We start from the raw sequence: 24,066 nt of genomic DNA, 5'->3' as shown, positions 1-24,066 counted from the left end.
TGTATTTTACAATATTAGTGGTAAAATAACACTTTATAATAGTAATGGTACTAATAATACAATAATAAGAACAATATCAACATTTGTATTATTTATAATACTAATAATATTTATATTTTTGTGAATGGTTTTATTATTTTTATTGAATAGAAATGCGCTACTGAAATTTTGTTTTAATCAGATTCACCGGCTTCTTGTCAACAGTAAAGCGGCATGAAGATGTATGAGATGTATGAAGCCATCTGACTAAGCAGACAGAGCTACATCAAAGCGTCTAGCCTAATTCCACTGAGCTGAAATAAATCCACCGACTTTACAGTGACAGTCCTTTAAATCTAACGCACTGTATTTATATCCTACAACCCACACACTGTCAGTCACTGACACAAGATTGTTATTCTTCACTCTTCATCCATGGTGCCTTTTATCAAATATGCAAAGGAATGCCAACAAGACTAGGGTGATAAAATGTATTGGGACATCTATATTCGTGTGCGAATATTGACACGGGAGGCATCTCCCTGAAGCTGATCTCCATAGACAGCGGACACGGAGATGATCCCATTAGCGGTGGCTGCAGCGGCACATGCTCAGTTATGCTTGTTGAAGGGGATCTCAGTAGGCTGTGCGTGAACACTGAGGTCATCGCCTGCGCTGAGGAAAAAATACTCAGCGCAGCCTCCATTTTGAGTAGTATGAAATAGAGGAAAGCATAGTTTTGAGCCGCCGCCGACGCTGCAAACAAACTGTAAACACTAGCGAAACGGCCTCTGCCATGGACGACTTGTTCAGTCCGCGAAGGTTTGTTGCTTCTTTTTATTACAGATACAAGCTTTTGCGCGCGCCAGCGCTTTTTACGACACCCTGAATACTTTTGCATTCTAGTGCAAATCGAGATGATTTTGAACTTGACAGCTCGTCTCGCTCGGCCACACACACGCAAAGGCCAGCTAGGAGCCTGGTGAGATAAAATGGGGCAGATGTTGTGTAGGTACTGTTGCTGACTGCTAAGTATGTAATGCATGTTGAACGCGGTTCTGCTCTTACACATTAGTTTTGTTTGTCTGTTCCGCTAATATTTGTTCAGCAAATTGTGATTTTGGCATACTGTTTTCTTTCGCGGACAGCAAACGAAGAGCATTTGTGCACATCACACTCTGAGTTCAACATATTGATTTTGATTTGCACTGTAATAGATTCTGCACGCAGTAATGTAATAATTTATGTGTAAATATATGAACTGGACGTCCAAGCCCCGTTTATATAACCTTTGGAGGGAACGGAGCAGTCGGACGCTGATTGGCTTATTATGCTCTGTAGGCGGGATTTTGATTGATAATCGCGACTGCTGATAGGCAAATCACATTTTATGATTAACACTGAAAGGAGGCGATTTAAAAGGGTGGAAAACAGTGACATGAAGCTCACATGACAGGGACCGAAGTTTTTCCAACACTATGTTTCTGCTAAATATGGTGTTTGTATTCATGTATTGTTTATTACAGGCATAGTTTTTATTATTTACATGTGGGATATTGGCTGTGAGTTTTTGCTTCAGCCTTGGGATGTTAATGTATTGATTAATTAATGTAGCCTACTTACACACGGCCATATTGTCAACTAATAAATAATATTTTGTCTTTCAGGCAGCTGAACAGCACACAAGGAGAGATTCGAGTGGGACCAAGTCATCAGGTAAAATGAGTACAAAGAGATTCCAAAAGTGTGTGCAGATCTATGGCATTCAGTGTTTAACGGGTGCACTAAGTAATATTTGATAACTAAAAAAGTTTAGCAAATAAAGAAATGCTATATCAGCATGTCTCCAGTCCGGAAGTAGTTAGTAAACAAATGTATCCACGCTGAGTGCAAAACCACTGGTACTTTCAGGACAAATCATGGGGCTAAATGTTAACTAAACCAATTTACTGACTGCACCTTTAGAAGTCCTTAGATAAAGTATGTCGACCTTTTCTTTTTGACCGCATTCTCAAATGTATGCAGGCCAAGCTACCTGAATTACAGCCGCCACCTGCTCATGGAACAGAGTGTGTCACAGAAAATGAGGAGCTGGTGTGGGCACCTGGGGTCAATGACTGTGACCTTCTCATGTACCTACGGGCTGCCAGGTAATGGCTGCTTGGCTCGATGCCAGTTACTACTCACCGTTTTACATTTATCTTCATAATCGCTTGAGGTTATATCTTAAAATGGGAACTGAGGTGTCTGTGGATGGTGTATGATTCAACATATCCTTCTGCATTTCTGTTTTGTGTTCTCTGAATAAACAGGAGCATGGCAGCTTTTGCAGGGATGTGTGATGGAGGTTCAACGGAGGATGGTTGTCTTGCAGCTTCACGGGATGATACCACGTTGAATGCTTTAAATACGGTCAGTGCTTGCAGTTTTGATGTGTTTGTGCTATGTTTTGTCAAAAAAGAAACTAATGATTAATTCCATTGAATTCAAATGAATTAAATTTGTTGATGGGTTTTTAAGCAAATATACGATGCAAGTATAATTAGAGGTAGGGTAGGCTTTGAAAGCATAAGATCCCACCCTCCCTAGAGTGTCTCCAAAGTCACACCACATGAATGTGTACAACAGGGACCAAGCAAAAGCGTCATGAGACACGGCGTTAAACTACCTCATGTCTCAAAGCACATAACATTACAATAATAATGAACATAAACAACTTAAAGAGCCCTGACCTGTACCACCTGACTGCTGCAGATTCATTTCTGCGTTAATAGTGTTGCTATTGAAACGCATATATTTGAGTCATAAACTGCTCCGAGTATAACGTGATGGGTTTCCATCGCTTACAAATTACAGTAGTTATGACGTGAACACGGCATAAGCTCGATGTTTTAGTGCAGGAGGAACTGTAAAAGGTGGCTGCTGTTTTGGTTGTGTGCTCGGTGACTGACGTCTGTTTAACTCTGCGTAGTATGAAACACGCTGATGATGTGTGATGTCTGCGTTAGCAGGGTGTTCGGAGGTATGGAAATACATATGTTGACAGGCAGATTGGACATCATATTATTGCATTCATACCGAATACAATGATTGGGCAAACATTTTATGGTCCTACGCCTTCCACAGATGATATATATACACATATAAATACATTTAGAACACTTAACTTAGGGATTGCTATAAGGATGTGAAGAGACTTTCAACCAGCATAACAAAACATTTATGACATTTGATGGAATTGGATTGAAGCCAGTGACAATAATATAATCTTACTTTTTACCTCAACTATAATTAATTTGCTGTGCATTTTGGGTATGTAACTTTAATTTGTTTTGCACACAGCTCCATGAAAGCCGATACAATGCAGCCAAAGCCCTGCAGTGTCTGGTGAAGAAACCAGTTCCAAAACTCATTGAGAAATGCTGGTCAGAAGATGAAGTGGTAAGAACGTGTTTGTTTGTTTTTTTCATTTCTATCATCACAGTTTTCGCTGATAAAACCTGATAATTTATAGTGGAATGTAGAAATGAGAACTTTTGAGATTAAATGAGATTAGAACTTTTCGAATGTATTACTTAAGAATTCTCCATCTGTCAATATGTTCAATTACAGAAACGGTTTATCAAAGGTCTTAGACAGTATGGCAAAAACTTCTTTAAGATCCGTAAGGAGCTACTGCCTAGTAAGAAGACGGTATGGAAACCTGCCATTTCAAATCTGACTATAAATGTGTGTTTGTCAAATTGAAGTTTATTTTTTTTACAACACGTTTGTCCTCAGGGTGAGCTAATCACATTCTACTACTACTGGAAGAAAACTCCTGAAGCTGTGGCGTCACGACCTCATCGGCAGCAGAGAAGGCAGCCAGTGTCTCGCAAAGTGAAAACTCGAAATGCAACAGCTGCAGCCAATGCCACATCTCGCACTTCTTCCAGTAAGTACAGCGCTATGCGTCATATGTCTGTTCATTTTTCTTGCAGGCTGTCCAAACAAGATAGCAAGTCTGATACAGATATAATTTAAAGGAAGTTACTCCACAAGAAGAACTGTTAATAATGTTTGTATTTTCTGTCTGTCTGTAGTGGAGCTCAGTTCAGCCAGTGAAGATGATCTGGACAGTGAGGATAGCGAGCAGGGCGGCAAAGGTCAAGCCTGCAGTCACTGTCTATCCACTAGTAAGTTTATTTCATCCTTCTTCAGGTGTATATAGCCTCTATATTGAGAATGCTGTATATGCTGCATTATTTCATATGCATGTATTTATCAACCATCATGCTGTTCTGAAAGTGTCTTTATGCTGTACTTGGTTAGTCACCCTGCATTGGATTCAAACTGCTTAGGTTTGCAATTCTTCTTAACATGAGATAAAAATGGACCCTATTTGCATAATGTATGTTCCTGCCTGGTCTTGTTGTGAAAATGTTTGTTCCACTTTTCACAATTCAATCAATTCCCAATAGATATAAGTCCTACATTTGTATTTTTGTTGAAGATTTTGTTGTACTCAGAAATACACTGGCACTCAAAAGTTTGGGGTCATCAGTAAGATTTTTTTTTTTTTTAAAGAAATTAATATTTTTATTAAAAAAGGATGCATTAAATTGATCAAAAGTGACAGTAAAGACTTGTATAATCTTAAGAAAGATTTCCGTTTCAAATAAATACTGTTCTTTTGAACTTTCTCTTCACAAAAGAATTCTGAAAAATCACGGTTTCTCAAAAAAATATTGAGCAGCGCAACTTTTTTCAACATTGATAATAGTAAGAAATGTTTCTTGAGGAGCAAATCAGTATATTAGAAAGATTTCTGAATGATCATGTGACACTGACGATTGGAGTAATGGCTGCTGAAAATTAAGCATGTCGTTTTTTGGATTTAAATAGGCAAATGCTTAAGAATCTACGATTGCAGTGATTATTGTTTCTAGCATGTTATATGTTTGGCAACAGCTCTTCTAACCCTAATTGATGGAGTGTGTAGCTTTTCATTTCTTAAACAACCATGTAGGAAGACACATCATGGCCATATTCCAGGATGACAATGTCAAGATTTGACAAAAATGTATGCACCTCTTGATGGAAATAACATCACAAGATTTATTTCCATCAAGGGGTGCATCAATTTTTGGTCAAGATCTTGTATTGACAATGCAAGAGTCCAGCACTCTGTAAAGTCTACTCCAGCACACCAAAGACTTTCTCAGAGGTGCTAATTCATTTGTGAAATTGATTTTTCATGCTCCCTCCCAACCATTCTTTCACAATTTGATCTTGACATTGTCATCGTGGAATATGCCATGATGTGTCTTCCTACATGGTACATGGTTCATTGTTTAATAAATGAAAAGCTATACACTCCATTAATTTTTGTAAGAAGAACTGTTACCAAACATATAACATGCTAGAAACATAATAATCACTGCAATTATGATCCAATCATAGACTCTTAAGCATTTGCCTATTTAAATTTGGACGGGCAGTGTATATTGAAATAGAAAACCGTTATTTTAAATTGTAATAATATTTCACAATATTACTTTTTTACTGTATTTTTGATCAAAGAAATGCATCCTTGTGGAGCATAAGAGATTTCGTAAAAAACATATTATCATAAAGATTTATACCGACCCCAAACTTTTGAACAGTAGTAAACTTCACATTACCGAAGTAAAATGGTTTGCAACTGTTGTGACTTCTGTAAATACTTATTATTTTCTCTTTCGAAATGACTCACGCAACACAAAATGAACATGTTTCTTTTAGACTCCAAAGACTGGCATCATGGAGGGAGAGACAATGTCTTGCTGTGTTCTAGTTGCCACTCTCACTTCAGCAAGCATCGGCGCCTGCCACCTGTTCCCAAACCAGCAGATCCGCCCTACCTCTTCAAACCTGTCAAAGAAGAGGAAGAGGGTGTCAGACATGGGATGAAGACCCGTCGAAGCCGGATGCCACCACATGTAGGCCTAACTTGCACATAAATTCTCAATGTACCAATGTGTAAAGAGTAGTCTGCTTCATTTAGTCTTATGTCTCTACATGTAGATGTCATCTCTTCGAAGTGGGCGCAACAGACCAACCGGAAGTCCCGACAGGGGCATTTCTCCCACCATCGAGGATGTGCGATCTAATGGACAGTCTCCCAGAGCCAGTTCCACTGCTATGGCAACCAGGGCTTCCAGTTCTGATATCAAGAATGGAGTGGCTGGGAAGACCAACAAGGTAGTGATAAAAAGGAGCCTGCTTGGTTTTGAAAAGTATGCACAGCTGTGTATATATCCTTTTTGTATTGTTTAACCTGTTCATTTTCAAATTTCTTTATTATTAAACTTTAGAAGATGAAAGTAGAGGCATCTATAGTAAAGGGTGTTAAAAGACAGAGAGAGTCAGCAGCTCCAGATGTTGATGAACCGGAAAGGAAAAACATGAAACGACCCAAGAATCAGGTAAGGGGAACACAGTTTCTCACTAGTTTTTCTTCTTAAAGGTTGGAAATTAAAAAAACAAAAACTAAATCTGAGTATTAAGTCCTAAGTTTTAAACTTTGCCAAGCGATCATACTTTAGATTTTTTGGTTATCAGTACTATATTGTTTTCATTACTATATTGGTTATCAGTAACTCTCTCTCTCTATATATATATATATTGTCGGATCAGTGTGTTTCCCCTGTCGGTGTCTGTTGGCGTCTGTTGGAGCTGTATTCACCGATTGAACATGCTGAACCAGAGCTTGTCCGCGCTGGTCGGTGTCTGTCTGTGCAGTGTGAATTGGCCTTTTCAGAAAAGACACTAATATATATATTATGGGTGTAACGGTTCAAATAACTCCTCACGGTTCGGTTTGTATCAAGGTTTTACGTTCACAGTTTTGGTACGGTATCTGCTATGTCAATAGTATGTGTATGTGCTATGTTTATTTGACTGTTGACTATTGTCAAATAAAAATAAAGACAATAATAGCAAATAATCTAACTATAAGCAACAGCACAAATAAATACAATAGAGCAAAGAATTAAAAACAGTGCTTTCCAGGGTTTTCAACAGTAGTTTTTGGGTACAGAAAATTAATAAAGTAATCAAATGTAAAATAACACTGCATATAAACTTCACTGTATAAATTAATTTAGTCTAATAATTTAATTTAATTTGAGATTTGTACAAGTGTGGGCCGAACTGTGGGTGGAGGTCGGTACGGTTTGAATTTATTATCGAGAACTGTTAACACCCCTAATTTATATATATTAAATGATTATATATATATATATATATATATATATATATATATATATATATATATATATATATATATATATATATATATATATATATATATATATATATATATATATATATATATATATATATATATATATATATATATATATATATATATATATATATAAATATATATATATATATAAATATATAAATGGTGTATATATATATATATATAAAAGCAGTGTTTATAAGCAGTGTTTCTTTAACCCAGGATGGCCCCGATTCTCCATCAGAAGGTGAGGGTGAAGGCGAGAGCTCCGATAGCCGCAGTGCCAATGACGATGGCAGCAGCGACACTAAAGACATTGATCAGGACAACCGCAGTTCTTCTCCCAGCCTGGCCAGTCCCCTGCAGGCCAATGAGAGTGACTCTGACTCCCCAGCACCACCCCCTGCACCTGGCCCTGGCCCTGGTCCAACCCCACAACCCCAGCCCCAACAGCCTGCTGCAACCCCCACAACACATGGCCCATCTGAAACACCATCATCTCCTCAGCCCTCTCTGCTTGCAACCTCATCCGCACCTTCGCCTGGAGCTTCTACCGCCACCTCGAAGGCAACATCCATAGAGGTTTCCCAGGAGGTTCCATCGCCAACCACTTTCAGAAGTGGTCCCAGGGGACCCGAAGCACCCAACTCTTATTCAAATGCCTCATCTCAGCAGGTTCAGTGTCCAGGGCAGGGGCAGTCATTTCCTGTGCCGCCCCATTATCAGCACAATTCAGGTCAGCTGCAGAATCCTTCATCTGGGGCGAATCAGCCACCAGGGTTTGCTTCCAGACTGCTGCACCTTCAAAAAGAAAGTCCTCTTCCTCTTCTTCCTCCTACAGCAGCAACCCAAATCAAGCCCCCTCCGACCACTCCAATCCCACCTTCTCACAAGCAGCCCCCTCACCTTCCTGCACCTCCACCCCATTTCCTGCAGATCCACCCCAATTTGCCTCCACCTCCTGCTCTAAAACCTCTTGCTTCCTTGCCCTCACAGCACTTGCCTTGTTCTCAGCCTCCTCCACTTCATATGATTCCACAAAATCACCCTGCTCAGTCTTCCGTTCTGACTCAGTCGCAGAGCCAGCAGGTCAAAGGTCACACCAGTGGTGCCCCTCCAGCTGTAGCTAGTTCTAACCCATCGCTCCCCCAAAATCGTCCTGCTCCTGAGTCCACTGCTTCATTCCCTCTTTACACTCCTCCCATCCCTGTCCCTGCCCAACAGCCCTCCACGTCCTCTTCAACAAGCACACCTGTTGGACAGGCTCATATAAAAGAGGAGCCAATTGATGAGGAAGAGGAGTGTGATAGCCCGCCTCCCCCTCGCAGAAGTCCCTCTCCTGTACCGACAGTTGTTGACATACCCAGCCATGCAAGTCAGTCAGCAAGGTATAGAGATGACATTTGTCAGTATTTGAATTTTTGTTAAAATATTTATATAATGAAAAATATTAATAAAATGTTTTCCCAATATTTATTTTAAATAAAATGTGTTAAATAATTACCCTGTATTTCCTTTTGAAACCAATTCAAAATGCCATTCACTAAGACTTTACTGTGCAAAGTAGCACATAAAGTGAATTCTATTTTGTTTGTCAATTGCAGATTTATCAAACACCTCAACCGAGGCTACAACTCCTGCTCTCGCACAGATCTGTACTTCACCCCCTTGGCCTCCTCAAAACTGGCTAAAAAACGGGAGGAAGCTGCTGAAAGATCCAGAAGAGAAGCAGAGCTAAGCGCTCGACAGGGACGGGAGAGAGAAAGAGAGCGCGAGAGGGAGAGGGAGAGAGAGAGGGAAAGGGAAAGAGAGCGGGAGCGAGAAAGGGAGAGAGACTCTGATAAAACCTCTGTAAGTATATGTAGCGTTTGCTTTTGAATTTTCTGAGAAAAAAAATTATTATAGTTTGATTAATATAAAAGCTATGTTTAGCTAATTTAATTTATTTTACATTGTGACATTGTCATTAGGCTATGGCAATTTTCCCTCAAATTTTATTAAAGTAAAAATAAAAGTATTTATGCATCATGATAGTTTTTCTTGTACTGTTTCTGTTTTTTATTAGATTATCAATTTATTTAGAATTAATATAATAAATAAATGTGTGAATGTAATATTAATTGAGACATTTTTTCCCCCCTAAATGTTCCAAAAAATAGGCTTCATTTTCTAAGACCTTGCTTTAAAGAAGTTAATATAATAAACCTTTTTTTTTTTACATAGCGTGCTTCAAGCTCATCCCATGATGGCCGCATAAGTGAGCACCTGCTTGCTGCCCACGTGCAACCCGGCCGTCCCTCATTCGAACCCCCTCCACCCACCACCGTGGCTGCTGTTCCACCATATCTTGGCCCTGACACTCCAGCCCTCCGCACGCTCAGCGAGTATGCCCGCCCCCACGTCATGTCGCCCTCCAACCGCAGCCATCCTTTTTTCATGCATCTTGGGCCAGGTGAGCACCTGTTAGCTTATCACATGCCGGGGCTCTACGCAGCAGACCCAGCTCTTCGAGAGCGAGAGCTTCGTGAGCTTCGAGAGAGAGAGATCCGAGAAAGAATGAAGCCTGGATTTGAGGTGAAGCCGCCGGAGCTGGAGAACCAACTTCATCCATCGGCAAATCCTATGGAGCATTTTGCGCGCCACGGTGCCCTGCCTCTGCCTCATGTGGCTGGGCCTCACCCCTTTGCCCAATTCCACCCAGCCATGGAGCGCAACGTAGCAGCACCTCCTCGGCCGGAAATCAGCTACGCTGAGCGTTTGACTGCTGAGCGGCTCCATGCTGAAAGGATGGCCTCAGTTGCAGCTGGTGACCCTGTTGCACGGCTACAGATGCTCAATGTTACTCCACACCACCACCAACACTCACACATACACTCCCATCTTCATCTGCACCAACAGGACCCTCTCAACCAAGGTGAGAATTTCAAATATATTGGCAAACACAGTTTATCTAGATCAGTATTTCTGAACTCCAGTCCTTGGGTGCCTCCTCCTAGTATGTTTTAGATGTCTCCCTGTTGAACAGACTAAGACAGACTGAATCAGATGTTTAAATTAGTGAGACATTTAAAATATTCTGGTAGGTGAGGACTGGAGTTGATAAACACTGATCTAAATGACATTTAGATGACATTTACATTAATCACCCTGCAAACTCTCACTTCACCCTGCTGCCATCTGGTAAGCGCTTCCGTAGCCTGATGGCAAAGACTGAAAGACTCAGGAGGAGTTTCTTCCCCCAGGCCATCAGACTCCTGAACTCAGTCACGTGACTCACTTCACCCCCGCACACGCATAAACATACGGTCTTTTAACATTAACATCCACATACTGCAATTGCACTGCACTTTACGTCCCTATTGTTACTGCGTAACAACCTGTAATAAACCTTGCACATTATACTTCTTTATATATACATATTATATATTTTATGTTAACCACTTATTTTTAAGTCTACAGTTTATCTCACTTATCATCCACATATTTTTTATATTTTTATTTTTATCTTATTTCCTATTTTTATCTTTTACTTGATTTATTTATAATTCTACTTATGTTAATACTTTTTATTCTAACTTTATTCTATTTCTATTTAATTTCTTGTAACTGTTATTTGCACTGTCCATGGAGCGGACCTGTTTACATTTCACTGCCAGTTGTATATTGTGTATATAACTGTGTATGTGACAAATAAAACTCTTGAATCTTGAATCTTGAATTTTCTTTAAGAAAGTAAATGGAAATGTTGACATCTTTGTTTTTCAGGACAAGGGCCTCATCCTCTGGTGGACCCATTGGCTGCTGGCCCTCCTCTGGCACGATTCCCTTACCCACCTGGTGCTATCTCCAACCCTCTACTCAGTGAGTTACCCCATGAGCATGAAATGCTCCGCCACCCCCTGTTTGGTGAGTCACCAAATAGACTCCCGTTTCATATAAAAAAAGCTAACATTGACATTTCTAACCCATATAGCCAGGCACACACATAATCCCAGGCCCACCGCTGAGCCGAATTGGAACTCCAAACACTCCATTGCTTGCATGCTTCTTAAATTTTCAGCTGGCTAGTGTAGTACTCTCAGCTCTTTTTAACACTTTAACTGTTTAAATCCATTCTGTGGAATTAGTATTTAAGATTAATTATATATTTATATTTTAGTCTGTAAGATTTTAGTCTTTTTACTCACCAAGGCTGGATGTATTTGTATTTGAGTAAAAACTGTAATATTGTGAAATATTTTTGCAATTGAAAACTTTTCTATTTCAATATATTTTAAAATGTGATGGCAAAGCTGAATTTTCAAAATCATTACTCCAGTCTTCAGTGTCACATGATCCTTCAGAAAGCTTTCTAATGTGCTGATTTGGTGCTCAGAAAACATTTCTTATTATTATCAATGTTGAAAACTGTTGTGCTAAATATTTATGTGGAAACAGTAAAAAAACAACAGGATTCTTTGATAAATATAAGGTAATAAGATCAGCATTATACATGTCTTTACTGTCACTTTACTTACTGACCCCAAACTTTTAAATGGTTCTCTATAAAAAATACAATATATACGTATAGTATAGTATAATTGCTTATGATAACCTGTCTAGTCTTGACTACCCTTATAAAAAAGAAGTATACTTCACGTTCATTTTATGTAGTATACTTAAGTAATGTTCAAGTATACTTTATGTAGTAAGTATACTAATATCAATGTGTACTAGTAGAACACTACTATTTTAATACTGCTTGTGACTAAATTGGCCCACTTTTAGTTAATTAAAATAGCCTATACATTTAAGTGTACTATAAGTGTAACAGTAGTGAACTTTAAGTGCACAACTAGGTTTCTCATTTGTACTGCATCTGCATTAGTAGTGAACTTATAAGTATACTAGCAGTTTACTATTTTAATACAAGTACACTTTGAAATGTACTCTCAGTAAACTACTACTTTAGTATTTTATACTGCAAGTATACTTGTAAGTTTTCTTTAATTAAGTGAACATAACATTATACTTATAGTTTACCATTTTTATATATTTTTTTCACTTTCAGTATACTACTATGTTCGAATGTAGATATATATTTTTTTATACTTGAAATATACCTTTAACTGTACTTTAACTAATTTTAAAAACATTTTATTATAGCTTAAAGAGTAAAGTATATTTTAAGTAAATTCCTATATACACTACAAGTTGACTAGCCTAAAACAAAATCAGATACGCAGAATTAAGAACATATCTGTTTTACATCAATATTCTAATCAATATTTTTAAACATTGTAAGTTTAATAAGACTGTAAAACTATGCAATTTTTATATTTAATAGGCTACTCAATCAAAAGATTAAACACAATTACAAGCCAAGTACACTTTGAATACTTAATTATACTTTTAAGTATATCTCGATCAAAATATTGAGTACAAGTATATGGCAAATATACTTTACTTTAATATAAGTAATATAAGTAAGCCAATTTTAAGTTTATTTCTGAGAAGTACATATTATGATAAGTATGTAAAAAGTAGACTGAAAGTATTAGTTTAAAAGAAGTATACAAATAGAACGCTTCTTTTTCGTAAGGGTAGAAGGAACAACTTGAGTATTATTTTGACTATTATTGTGTCACATAGAGCTTAATTTTGGTTGCTATGACTTTTTTCTTTCAAATAATTAAGCCATAAGTAAAATCTAATAACAATTAACATAAAAATGTCTAAAATGCGCATGTAATGTAATAATGTTTGTAATGTATTGTTGTTTTATTGTTGCTTCACAATACCATTCAGCATCTGTATACAGTGTACATTACAGCCCCATGCTAGGAAATAGTTCTCAGCTATTTGACTAACTGAAGTAAGGTGTTTTGTGTCTTTCTTTCAAAGGAGCTCCATTCCCCAGAGAGCTACCAGGACCCCTGGCTCCGATGTCTGCTGCGCATCAGTTGCAGGCGATGCAGGCACAGTCAGCAGAGCTGCAGAGGCTGGCACTGGAGCAGCAGTGGCTACATGGACATGCACACTTACATAGTGCTCCTCTCCCCAGCCAAGAAGACTACTACAGGTGAAGCACAGAGGCCTTAAAGGGTTAGTTCACACAAAAATGAAAATTCTGTCATTAATTACTCAGACATCATAAAAGCAATCCATGTCACTGCAGTGGTTTAACCTCAATTTTATGAAGTGGCGCGTGTGCTTTGGTTGTGCAAATAAACATAATTTATCACTTTTAATGACAGAATTAAAAAAATTTTTGGTGAACTAACCCTTTAATGTGCTGTTCTAGAATGCATGTGTAAATAAGTTGTTTTGAGGGCATTTATTTTTCTGTAGAAATGCATGCGCTGATGAGTCGAGGAACATTTTCAATTTTTCATCACTACTGTTCTCTACTTTTAGTGCTCATAAAGCAGAAAAGTTGTGTTTGTGACATTTATGTCAGCCTACAGTACAGAGAAGATTTTTATTTTTATAACCTTTTTGCTTGGATTTTTCAAGTGACTATATATTGTACTGTTGTCTCTTTGACAGCCGTCTAAAGAAAGAGGGAGACAAGCAGTCCTGAAATGAACAAATCCTCCACTGTGGATTACAAAGTGATTCTGTGTTCAGGGTATCAGGCCTTTTGTTTCAGAAAACCCAACATGGGTTTATCCCTGCTTTGGCACTTATAAACATTTGACCGACTCCTTTGTGCTGTATGAAATAACTAGCCTTTTGGAGCACAGTGACTTTGCTTTCCTTGCATGAACACTATTTAGAAACTGTTTCTGTCAGAAATGCAATTCCCATGTAACGTCGTTATTGTGCTAAAAGCACAGTACTGTAGATTTACTAAGTATTTGAGAAGTGCTGTCCGATATCCAGAGTTTATCACAATTTAGTTTCAAAGTTTATTGAAACATTCGTTTTAAGATTGTAAATATTATATGTTTAAAATAATATATTAACTGGTGGAATTTAAAAGTTGCAATGATAGATTTGGATACAAAAACTTCAGATGACCTGTGTGCAAAAAGTGCATGCTTTACTCTATCCTTCCTTTTCTCTGACAGCCTCTTCATCATTACCTCAGAGTGCTCATCAATATAAAACCCACCTGTAGTAAACTCCGCAATACCTTATTCTTTCAGTAATTTAGCCTTTTACCATTTGATTTAACAATGTGAACCAAATGCAGTCTGAGTATTAGCATGTTGACTGTAGTGTTGATCTTGCCCTGTCTGGAAACAGAGCTCGTCTGGCTCTACAGAACAGTTGCTTCACTGCCATGCCACGATGCTGCAGAAGACCGGTCAGGCCGACAGACACCTGTTTGCAGTGATTACCACCATGCTTAAGGACACAATGTAATAGAGCAGGTCAGTTCCTTGGTCATCCCTACTTGGGACAGAAGTTTAGGAAGTTAATGGGTACCTGCAGTTAGCAATAAAATGCATAAGCCGTATCCTAACTACCAGCTTCAGCCTTAGCATGTGAAATTGGCCAATTTAACAAATGGGCTACTGTTTAGTAAGTTACATTTTCACAGTCAAGCTAGTTGGGAAGGAGCACATCATTCTCAGAACAAGATGAAGTTCATAATAAACACAATAAAGAAAGAAAGGTAATATTGTGACCGTTTAATGCAATACAAGTGTATTGTTGTGCACTACTATTAATTGTTCAAATAACAATAGAAAACATGAAATGGAGTGCCATTGTTTTGTATGTGTTCAAGCGGACATGGGTGTTATCTGTTGACGCTGTTATTGTGAAACTCCGATGGTTACTTTTTCTAAAACTGCCAAAAAGTCATTATTTTCTTCGAATTAACACTAAACATTTGTACTAGCATTTTACAAAGTATATGGATGTTATTAATGAGAAATACATTCTCATTTGTAGTATCCATGTCTTGATGTATATTTGTCTTTACATGCACAGTGTTGTCTAGTGGCAATTACCTTATAGTTGGACATTTTTCAAAACTTCAAAATGCATGATTATAACAAACAGTTTAGATCATTTTTACTTTTTCAAACACTTCAATACATCCCTGTCATATGAACAACTCAGATTTTTTTTATTAGTACATTTTCTTTCAGTGCTAAATTCATGAATTTTTTTGTAAGCATATTTTTTGAGACTGTTTTATACACTTGCTCTTATCACATTGACATCAGTCTCCGCTTTTGTGTGATAGAAATATTCGACACTCAGCAGCAGTCATTCTTCAGGCACTTTCTGATACCTCCCTAACTCCCAACTATATTTTATGTGCAAATTTATATTCTTTATGAAATGTGCTCAGATTTGTCTCTTCACCGGAAATCTATATGATCTTTTTTTTTTTTATCTTTGGCCGCATGATGTTTTTGCATTTAATAGATACATTTAGAGTGATTATCATTGAAAATTGTTTTTTTTGGTTGTTTTTTTATATATATGTACACTGCAAAATAGTTTAATTGTGAGTTACATAAATATGTATAGCACAGCTTGAGTCCTGAATATAACTGACGCAAAACTTACCAGTTGTCACTTCTGGTCCATATCAACATAATATCTAAAGCAATATATGTCTTCTAACTGAACAAGTGTTTGTATGGGAAAAACTAATGTTTCCTCCTTTGCTTTGTATGCTTTTCTTTAACAAAATTGTCCTTTGATAAGTTATTTATTGATTGAACACCTATTTTGTAACATGAATATATTAAACATCAAAATATTAGACTGTTAGGAAATATGGAATACAACCTAATATGTGTATTTACTAAAGTGTTTGGTGTGAATTTGTGCAAAATTAACCCTTTCCTGTACACTGGCCCCTTGTGAGAAATCCTCAGAAAGCTCTAATACTAGATTTTTATGGTTCATTCTTCTTTTATGTATCGCCGCAAGTACTGGATGGCAGATATCGCGCTCACATTTGCCAGAAGAGCTGAGAAATAATAGAGGGAAAAAGGATCATGTTAATTTTGTGTGCTCATATTATCTGAATAAATTGCCTAATTTAATATGTAACAGACTGATCATTGTGTCTCATTTCAGAAATACATAATCCACATGACGACGGTCTTACCTGCTTTCCACATGTCTGTAGATTGTGGGTCGCTTGACTTCAGTACCCAAGACGCAAAAGCAATGCAAACAAGGCACATGTCTGCTTGCTTTAATGTAAAAAGGAAGCGATCTGGACCTGTGAGCAGAATATTGCAATGTTAGACTTGATATTTTCGTATCTATTTCATCCGTTTGCTCTCTAAAAATCTACCTGCGCCTGCGACCGTTGCCCCAACATGTATCTGATGTTCTGTCATTTGTCCGAGGGCCTGGTTTTCTAGGAGAACCTCTGGAAGCTTTGGCTGAGCTATAGAGGAACTTGATGTTGTTCTCATTCCATAACTGTAGACTGTGTCAGCTGTTTTGGGAAAACCCCAAGAAGTTGCCATCGCACACCATGTCCTTCCCATTAAAAGTTTGGTGCGTCTCAGAGAAAGGTTTCTCCAGGTACTTCTCTGGCCAGTGATAAAGCACATGTTTGATGTTTCAGAGGGACTTGCACACCTCATAACTCGGATTGGGCCGATCTCGTCCAGCTGCATCACTTTTTCTACCTCCGGAAATTCTAGGTCTTCTACCACTGAATGAGAAGAGGAATAGATAGGAACCAACGTTTTCTCACTTTTTGTTGAACCTTGCACTGAAGGACACAGAATATTCCCAACCTCAAAGTCTGAGAAGAAGTCATCATAAGTCTCAGCCACAGATACGATCTGTGAAAAACAAAGCGAAGTGTTTCCATCTGGAATCCAAGCATGGTGTTGTTCTGATTCGGTGTCACTCTTCAAGATTTCGAAGAAAGACGGCAGACACTGATCGTCTAGAAAATCAGAAATCGATAAAACTGGAGAAGGCGTTGGTCTGCTCATGCTACAGTGGTCCAGTAGAAAGGTACTCATGTTGTCGTCTTCTTTTGTTGTTCGAAATATCTCCTGCATCTCTGCTTCTGTCTCTGAATACAGTGGGGAATCACTCTCAGTACAAAGCTTTACGATCTCGTTGGATTCACTTTGCCAAGTTTCTTCTAAATCCATGGGACATGTAGAATCAAGGAACCTTTGGGTTTCCTCTTTGCCTTCAAGGGGTTCAGGACTAGGGTTTGCACTTGCATGAAGAAGTTGTAGAAACTCTTCATCGAAATCAGAGTAAGTTGAAAATTCGCAGCTTGATCGGTCTGGTTTAGAGTCATCCAAATGTGTGAAATAGTCGGAATCTGCTGCATCGTCTACCAAGCCATCTTCTAAACTATCATCTTTAGATTCCACCTCACCCCTATCGAGAAGATGGGTGTCGACAGTGTCCACATGGCTTATTTCTCCTGGAACAATGCTTTCTGTTAGTTGAGACTTGTTATTGTCTATTCTAAGTTGCAAAATATCTTTTATTGTCAGTTTTTCCATTTCATCCCAAAAGGAGGAAATAGCAAATATAGGTGGTGTCGGACCTAAACTCTTGGCACTGTCACTGGAGGATTGTGTCTCTTGGGACAATTCTTCTCTATTATATGATTGTCCCAAGGGCTCTTGCTGTTCTGTTCTTTCTCCTTCAGTATCTGCACCCAAAATAAATCTTTGACTTTCCACCCCTGCGTCATTATTAAAGTGGCTTAAATTATTAGTTGTATGTTGACCTTCACAGTTCAAATCCACTGTGGATTTGTCATATTTATCACATACTGCGCTTTCATGATCCCGGTATTGTGGCAAAGGGCCACTGAGATCTTTAAATATTTTCTGTGGCATCTGTTTGGGGGTTAAGAGTGAATTTAGAGAGTCGGTGGGATTTCTTTCTAATTTTGCTTCTGAAATTTCTGTCATGCTTTCCTTTTTTAAACTAATGTCACAGCTTGTGTTTTCCCCTTCACTCTCACATGATCTAATGGGTGAAATACATATTACATCTTGGATTTGAAGTACATTTTGAAAATTTGGCGAGTCAGAAACAACATTTTCTTGTTCAGATTCGTCCTGCATTGTTTGTCTGTCAATGTTCTCTTTATCTGGCTCTGTATTGTTATTTAAGGAAAAGCACTTCTCCATCACTCCGCTATTCTCTCTCAAGTTTTTAGAAGGTTTTTTTTTTCTTCTTTTTTTTTGGACGGAAGTGGGACTCTTTACTCTTAGATGGATTGGGCTGTCATTTACAGTGACAAACCAACGCTCCTTCTCTTTTTTGGCCTCTGGTGAAGTGTCCGTCCCCTCGGTTAGCATTTCTATAGCATCCGTACTCTTTTCATGCTTTATATCTGCTGAAGACGTTTCAGAGACTGGCTCAGTGGTGGCTTGGTTTGCTATGTTCTCACCGTTCTCTTGATCCTCATAATTTCCTTTTAAATTGAACTTCTCAGTTGGGTTGCTGTCTTCATTAGCTTTGTTTTGACATTCACATGTAGCCCCCGGTTCATTTTCTCTAGCATCGGACATCTGCTCAGCATACCTGGCATTCTGTGGCTCTGTTTTAGGACTATATTCAGTAAACTCTGAATTCTCAGATGTATGTTCTATTTTACTTTCTCCTATTTGGTGCTGTTTTTGTCCTTCTACACTATCTTTTTCACAATGTTGGTCAGGGCTGGTCTGAGTGGGAAGAGATGACACGTAGACAGAGGTTTTATCATCGTCAATGTCACTGAAGCCAGACTCCTCTAAGGCTGCGAGCTTGGCCTGCTGAACAGAACATTCCTCGCTCTCTGTACAGAAACAGTCCCAATCCTGCTCTGCTATCAGGACACTATGGTCTAAGTCATCCATTGCAGTTGAGCTCAAAAAGCATGTTATGACATCTGAAACAAACAAAAATACACAATTATAAAAAAAAAATGTTTACCAAAACATTTACACTCCCATTCAAAAGTTTGGCGTGAGTAAGACTTTTAATGTTTTTGAAAGCTTATGCTCACCAAGGCTGTAATACTTTGATCAAAAATACAAAAAAGTGTATTCTATTTGAATATATTTTAAAATGTAATTTATTCCTGTTATGGCAAAGCTGAATTTTCAGCAGCCATTAAAAAAAGTTGTGCTGCCTCATATTTTTGTGGAAACCATGAAACTGTTTTTTTCATATTTTTTTTTTTAGGAATTGAAAGTATAAAAGAACTGCATACCTGTGAGATAGAACTCTTTTGTAACATAATATTTGCTGACACTTCTGATCAATTTAATCCATCATTACTTTAAAAAAATAAAATAAAATCTTTCAAATAGTAATACTAAAAAATTATTGACCCCAAACTGTTGAATGGTAGTGTATTTTATTCAGCTGATCAGAATAGACTGAATCTTTCAATTCAGTCTTTCTCTCAAAAAGAGAAACATACAGTTTTATTTTTCTGGAATAGAGAAAACTATAATGAGGATGTCTTTTGAAGTTTAAGAAAATCTAAATCTAGGTTGTTGGTTGAAAGTTAACATGAATGACATGCAGGGAATTTTTTAGTTACGAAATAAAAATGGTACGAATTGAAAGATGCAGTCTATGCTGAACAGCTGAATAAAACTATGATTTTGTAAAAATAAAAAAAATGCCTTCAGTTATTGGAGTAGATAAAAAACATTCTCCAATTAAATGCCATTAAAAATAAAGTATATTGTTTCAACCATTCAAATGCAAGAGATCAGGTCCCAAACAATAAGTAATCCAAATTCCCCAACAAAAATGTAAACAAATACACTGTAATACGATCAAACTGTCTCTAATGTCACAGTGAGGATGATCGTGGCCTACATTTTTAGGCAATATTGAATATAACAAGTATCAACCATTGAAATGCAAGAGATGCAAGCCAATCTCCCAAACAATAAGTAACCCAAATTCCAAAAAAACCCAAAACAAAACAAAACAAATACGCTGTAAAATGCTCAAACTTTCTCCAATGTCACAGTGAGGATGATCTTGGCCTGACTGTAAGCTGACTCCAGAACAGACTGTAGCGTTCACAACAACTCACTGCAAGGTGATTTGTGATTAAAACATGTCAGTAACAGGAAATAGCCCCACAAGAGTCCCATAAAACATCCCAGCATGATGTTCTGTTTGAGTCACTTGTCTTTTACAAATATTTTGCGTGGTCCAAATGCTCAGAAATTACCTAGATGTGTCTTTTAATATAGAGAATGAAGATCATGATTTACAAAAGAAACAACAGAAGTCTTATCTAACCTATAGCTTGCAGGGCGTTTTCTTACAAACACATGGAGATGCATTTACATACAGTAAATGCATTCAGCTATGCTTATTTGATTACATTTTAAAGAAAATATAATTTCCCAGGAGCATCATAACTTGTTCAAAAGCCTAGAAATATTATCATTATTATTATTAGATACAACTATAATCTTAGTATACAAACTGGGTGTTTAGTTCTTTATTAGAGTATTAATAGTTAAAGCCCCATGCATGAAATTCTTTTCCATCGTGTGCATGGTTAAGTTGTTCTGTAGCACACCCACATGGAAAATATTTCCAAAAACAAAACCTCCTCTTGGAAAAGTTCTAGTTCTACAACCTCGGCATCTAGTCAGTTTCCATGAAACATCTTTTCAACATCTCATTCCTTTTATGTTTGTCCTACCTTCAGTCGTTAGTCATGCTTTCGAAACACTTCAGTGTTGATCCGAAACTGGAATGGCACACCTTCAAAACCCCAGTGCCCTTGCATGTGGGAGAGGGGGGCCCTGTGTCCAGGTCTGTTATAAATAGAGCTGTGTGTCTGATCACATGGAAGTGTGTGTGTGTGTGTGTGTCCTGCATTCTCAGAAGGGCATTCTGTTTCACATGTATAAATAGGGTTTATCTGGGGAGATGGTACGAATCTGTCTTTGATCACCTATGCTGCTATTCAATAAAGGGTTAAAGCATTGAACAATGTGCTGGACGGAAGAGCCTTCGCTTTTATGGTTTAAAGGAAGTAATGCTGTGAAAACAAGTTTCTAGGATCAATCTCCACTTATCTATGGTAATAAAAGTCTGACAGTGTCATATAGTGTCATGAAGTATTACTGTAAATACTTTTCAAGTTAAAAAGAGAAGCATATAAAAGACAAAGGAAAAATAGGCAATATTTAATTTGCAATAAATATAAGTTTATGTAGCTCATACAGTAAAATACATTTCATAAAAAGAGATGCAAACTTTTATATTTTACAAAAAGATTATTAAAAGATTCTTAATAATACAACCATTTGAAAAAACATTTTCATTTGTTAAACCCTTAACTGTGACCGTTTTTTTTTAAATTGCCTTTTTTCCTATCACATATTTAAGTAATCATCATAAATTAGGTATCATTTGAACGCTTAACTCTGAATTCATAATTCGCAAGACAAAAACACGGTTTGGAAATAAATATAAGTTTATTTCGTTCATACAGTAAAATACATTTCATAAAAAGAGATGCATTCGATTAAAACTTTTATATTTTACAAAAGATAATTAAAAGATTCTTAATACAACCATTAAAAAAATAAATACGTTATTTAAGTCTGAAATAGTCCCCAATATAAACACTTATTATAAGTGTACCATATTGATTCAGGGTAAGACAAAAACACAGTTTGGAAAATGGATTCATGTTGGATTCCTTCTCATTATATAATTTTTGTAAATCTTGAACACACAAAAAAAGTTATGGACTGTAGCTTTAATTATAGTGCATTTGTTTTACAGTAAACTTAAACTTTGCATACAAAACATAAAAATAAATCTATTTTACAGAATGTGCAAGAGCTTTTTAAGGGTTCCATGCAGTCAAAGCTATCATACCTGCAGTCAGGATCCTATTAAAAAAGGTGTACGATTTAATAGAAAATCATTTTAAATATTTACAGTGGCATTTAGGAAGCTATGTGATATGATAATGACATTTTAAGCAACAAATATTCAGTTTAATATTCAGAAAATAGAACTTTAACCAATACAGTCTTATTGCCATACAAAGCTGTAAATGTTGTGTTTTGGCCTCTAGAGATACTGTATCCGCCAGTCAGTCATTTTTTTAGACTGTAGACAATAGCATCTGAATGTCTTTTGCAATTGTTTTCGGGTTTGAATTAAAAATTCTTGTGTGCACCTGTGTGTCTTAGGAACCCACGGTAGGTCTGGAATCGGCGAGAGCAGTTGGAATCACTTCCGTTCCTGGGAAGCATTCTGACATGGAGCCTGAGATGACAACGCACTGGAGGGGCCACAGTATAACGAAGGAGATCACAAGGAGCACTATGATGAGGATCACAAGCCTCTTCCAGTTCCCATAAAATCCCAAGAATCGCAGCAGCCTGTGTACACAACCCTCTCTTCTCTCCTCTGTCCTCGGCGTCTCTTCTGCTTTATACTCCCCAATGTCAATGCAGATGCGGTTGGGTATCATTGGATTTGAGTAGCACAGCCTTTTTCCGTCTAGGAAAACATTCTCCAATTGTTGCTGGTTGCTTGGAAGTTGACCCAAAACTACCTGGCTGGTGGCCAGATCCGGAGTACCATGCTCAGGCACGGACGTTGGCTGCCGACAAAGGGGGCAGGTGATCTGTGTGCCTGCCTGCTCCGGTGAAATAGCTACAAAGCGAGCCAGACATTCCAGACAGAAGGTATGGGTACATTCAAGAAGCTTCGGTGTCTTGAAGGTGTTGTCGTATGTGCAAAAGCAGATTGAACATTCCGGATCAGCATCCCAGGCATTGTCCTGGTCATCAGCGGAAGCCACTGTCTCGTGTTGGTGCCGTTTTGAACCGATGCGTGTTGCTGTGGATACTTCTGTTTCCTCCATCCTTTTGTGTGCTCAGTGCTCAGACGAAAATCTGAAATTTAACATGAATCATTCAAGTTATTCATTGGCACAATGACTGCTTAAAAGATACAGATCCAGTCCTAAATTACACCAATGTAGGTGTTGGGTAACAATCGGGAAGTGCAACTGTGAATCCATGTATGAGTTAAGCTATGTCAATATATGATTTAAAAACATGGTGAATAATGAAATTAAACTCGAAATGGATTGCTAATGCATTGCTTAAAATGGTAAAATGGTCTTTCTTAACACTAGATTTTTCTGAAAAGCTTCAGATGTGATTACAGGTAACTTTTATTAAATGTAAATTAATGTAAAAGTTTTTTAATACACTCAAAAATATGTATTTGAATTGCATATAAATATTCCATTCATTTGGATTACACAGTTTTAACATAAACATATCTATCTATCTATCTATCTATCTATCTATCTATCTATCTATCTATCTATCTATCTATCTATCTATCTATCTATCTATCTATCTATCTATCTATCTATCTATCTATGCATGCCATGAGTTTATGAGTGCAGAAATCTTACCTATATGTGACAGAAAAATATGCATTACATTAAGTTTATTAGTTTGTTAAAACTGTGTAATCCAAACAGATGTAAACGTTATATGCATTTCAAATACACAAATCATAAATATATTCTTTAAAGGGGTCATGAACTGAGAAATCAACTTTTCATTCAGCCTTTGATATATAAAAGTTCATCGTGATATAAGAATATCCTGTAAAAACTTCCTTGTTAGTCAAAGAAAAGCTTTTATTGACACCAGGCCCAGCAAACGCTCGATCTCAGAATGTGCCAACATGTGACGTCAGAGTGTGGTGAAACGCCGCCTCAACAGAAGAAGAACGCTTGATTCTGTAGCCCCGCCCACCGAGTCGTGCAAGAAATTAGCAAATGGGTGGAGCGTACATGTAGCTCCTCCCCACTAGAACTCCAGAAAGGAGGGGCGAATGTAATTTGTGCCTAATGGGTG

The 24,066-nt window shown here is 37.5% G+C and overlaps 3 protein-coding genes across 9 annotated transcripts; 1 reads left to right on the top strand and 2 right to left on the bottom strand.

Annotated features, from left to right (window-relative positions):
• Positions 1-602: 602 nt before the first annotated feature.
• Positions 603-23,296, top strand: rereb (arginine-glutamic acid dipeptide (RE) repeats b). Of its 6 annotated transcripts, none has more exons than XR_013818305.1 (18): positions 603-801; positions 1,647-1,695; positions 2,005-2,129; positions 2,292-2,391; positions 3,322-3,420; positions 3,592-3,672; positions 3,760-3,913; positions 4,062-4,154; positions 5,743-5,939; positions 6,025-6,201; positions 6,315-6,425; positions 7,469-8,634; positions 8,851-9,097; positions 9,470-10,160; positions 11,012-11,152; positions 13,130-13,307; positions 13,775-14,604; positions 22,372-22,508. XR_013818305.1 is itself a non-coding variant. In XM_079840853.1 (18 exons), the coding sequence occupies exons 1-17, from the start codon at positions 776-778 to the stop codon at positions 14,565-14,567; spliced, it is 3,726 nt and encodes a 1,241-aa protein (XP_079696979.1). In that variant the 5' UTR covers positions 603-775; the 3' UTR covers positions 14,568-14,604; positions 22,372-23,296. The 6 variants fall into 6 exon arrangements, 5 of the variants coding, with proteins under 5 accessions (XP_079696979.1, XP_079696980.1, XP_079696981.1 ...); XM_079840853.1 differs by having other exon boundaries at positions 14,477-14,604; positions 22,372-23,296; XM_079840854.1 differs by having other exon boundaries at positions 11,012-11,107; positions 14,477-14,604.
• perm1b (PPARGC1 and ESRR induced regulator, muscle 1b) lies at positions 14,852-20,965 on the bottom strand. 2 transcript variants are annotated; one of them, XM_079840858.1, is made up of 4 exons: positions 20,862-20,965; positions 16,500-19,070; positions 16,308-16,424; positions 14,852-16,166 (listed from the first exon to the last, which is right to left on the bottom strand). In XM_079840858.1, the coding sequence occupies exons 2-4, from the start codon at positions 19,036-19,038 to the stop codon at positions 16,099-16,101; spliced, it is 2,724 nt and encodes a 907-aa protein (XP_079696984.1). In that variant the 5' UTR covers positions 19,039-19,070; positions 20,862-20,965; the 3' UTR covers positions 14,852-16,098. The 2 variants fall into 2 exon arrangements, with proteins under 2 accessions (XP_079696984.1, XP_079696985.1); XM_079840859.1 differs by having other exon boundaries at positions 16,500-19,563; positions 19,775-20,935.
• Positions 22,368-23,051, bottom strand: LOC307141271 (RING finger protein 223; the record flags this gene model as incomplete). Its single annotated transcript, XM_079841330.1, has 1 exon — positions 22,368-23,051. One exon carries the CDS (start codon positions 23,049-23,051, stop codon positions 22,368-22,370), a length of 684 nt encoding a protein of 227 aa, XP_079697456.1.
• Positions 23,297-24,066: the final 770 nt, after the last annotated feature.

Source organism: Gobio gobio (assembly GCF_949357685.1).
Source record: "Gobio gobio genome assembly, chromosome: 17".
Taxonomy (NCBI): Eukaryota; Metazoa; Chordata; class Actinopteri; order Cypriniformes; family Gobionidae; genus Gobio; species Gobio gobio.
Note: the sequence above shows the minus strand (reverse complement) of the source record. Positions and strands in the feature narration are given on the sequence as shown.

Coding starts and splice junctions, on each gene's coding strand:
- perm1b (XM_079840858.1), bottom strand. CDS start 19,038: ATGGATGACTTAGACCATAGTGTCCTGATAGCAGAGCAGGATTGGGAC. Junction 16,425..16,499: donor GGCAACGGTCGCAGGCGCAG/GTAGATTTTTAG, acceptor TTCTGCTCACAG/GTCCAGATCGCTTCCTTTTT. Junction 16,167..16,307: donor TACAGACATGTGGAAAGCAG/GTAAGACCGTCG, acceptor ATTATTTCTCAG/CTCTTCTGGCAAATGTGAGC.
- rereb (XM_079840853.1), top strand. CDS start 776: ATGGACGACTTGTTCAGTCCGCGAAG. Junction 3,421..3,591: donor GCTGGTCAGAAGATGAAGTG/GTAAGAACGTGT, acceptor GTTCAATTACAG/AAACGGTTTATCAAAGGTCT. Junction 3,673..3,759: donor TACTGCCTAGTAAGAAGACG/GTATGGAAACCT, acceptor GTTTGTCCTCAG/GGTGAGCTAATCACATTCTA.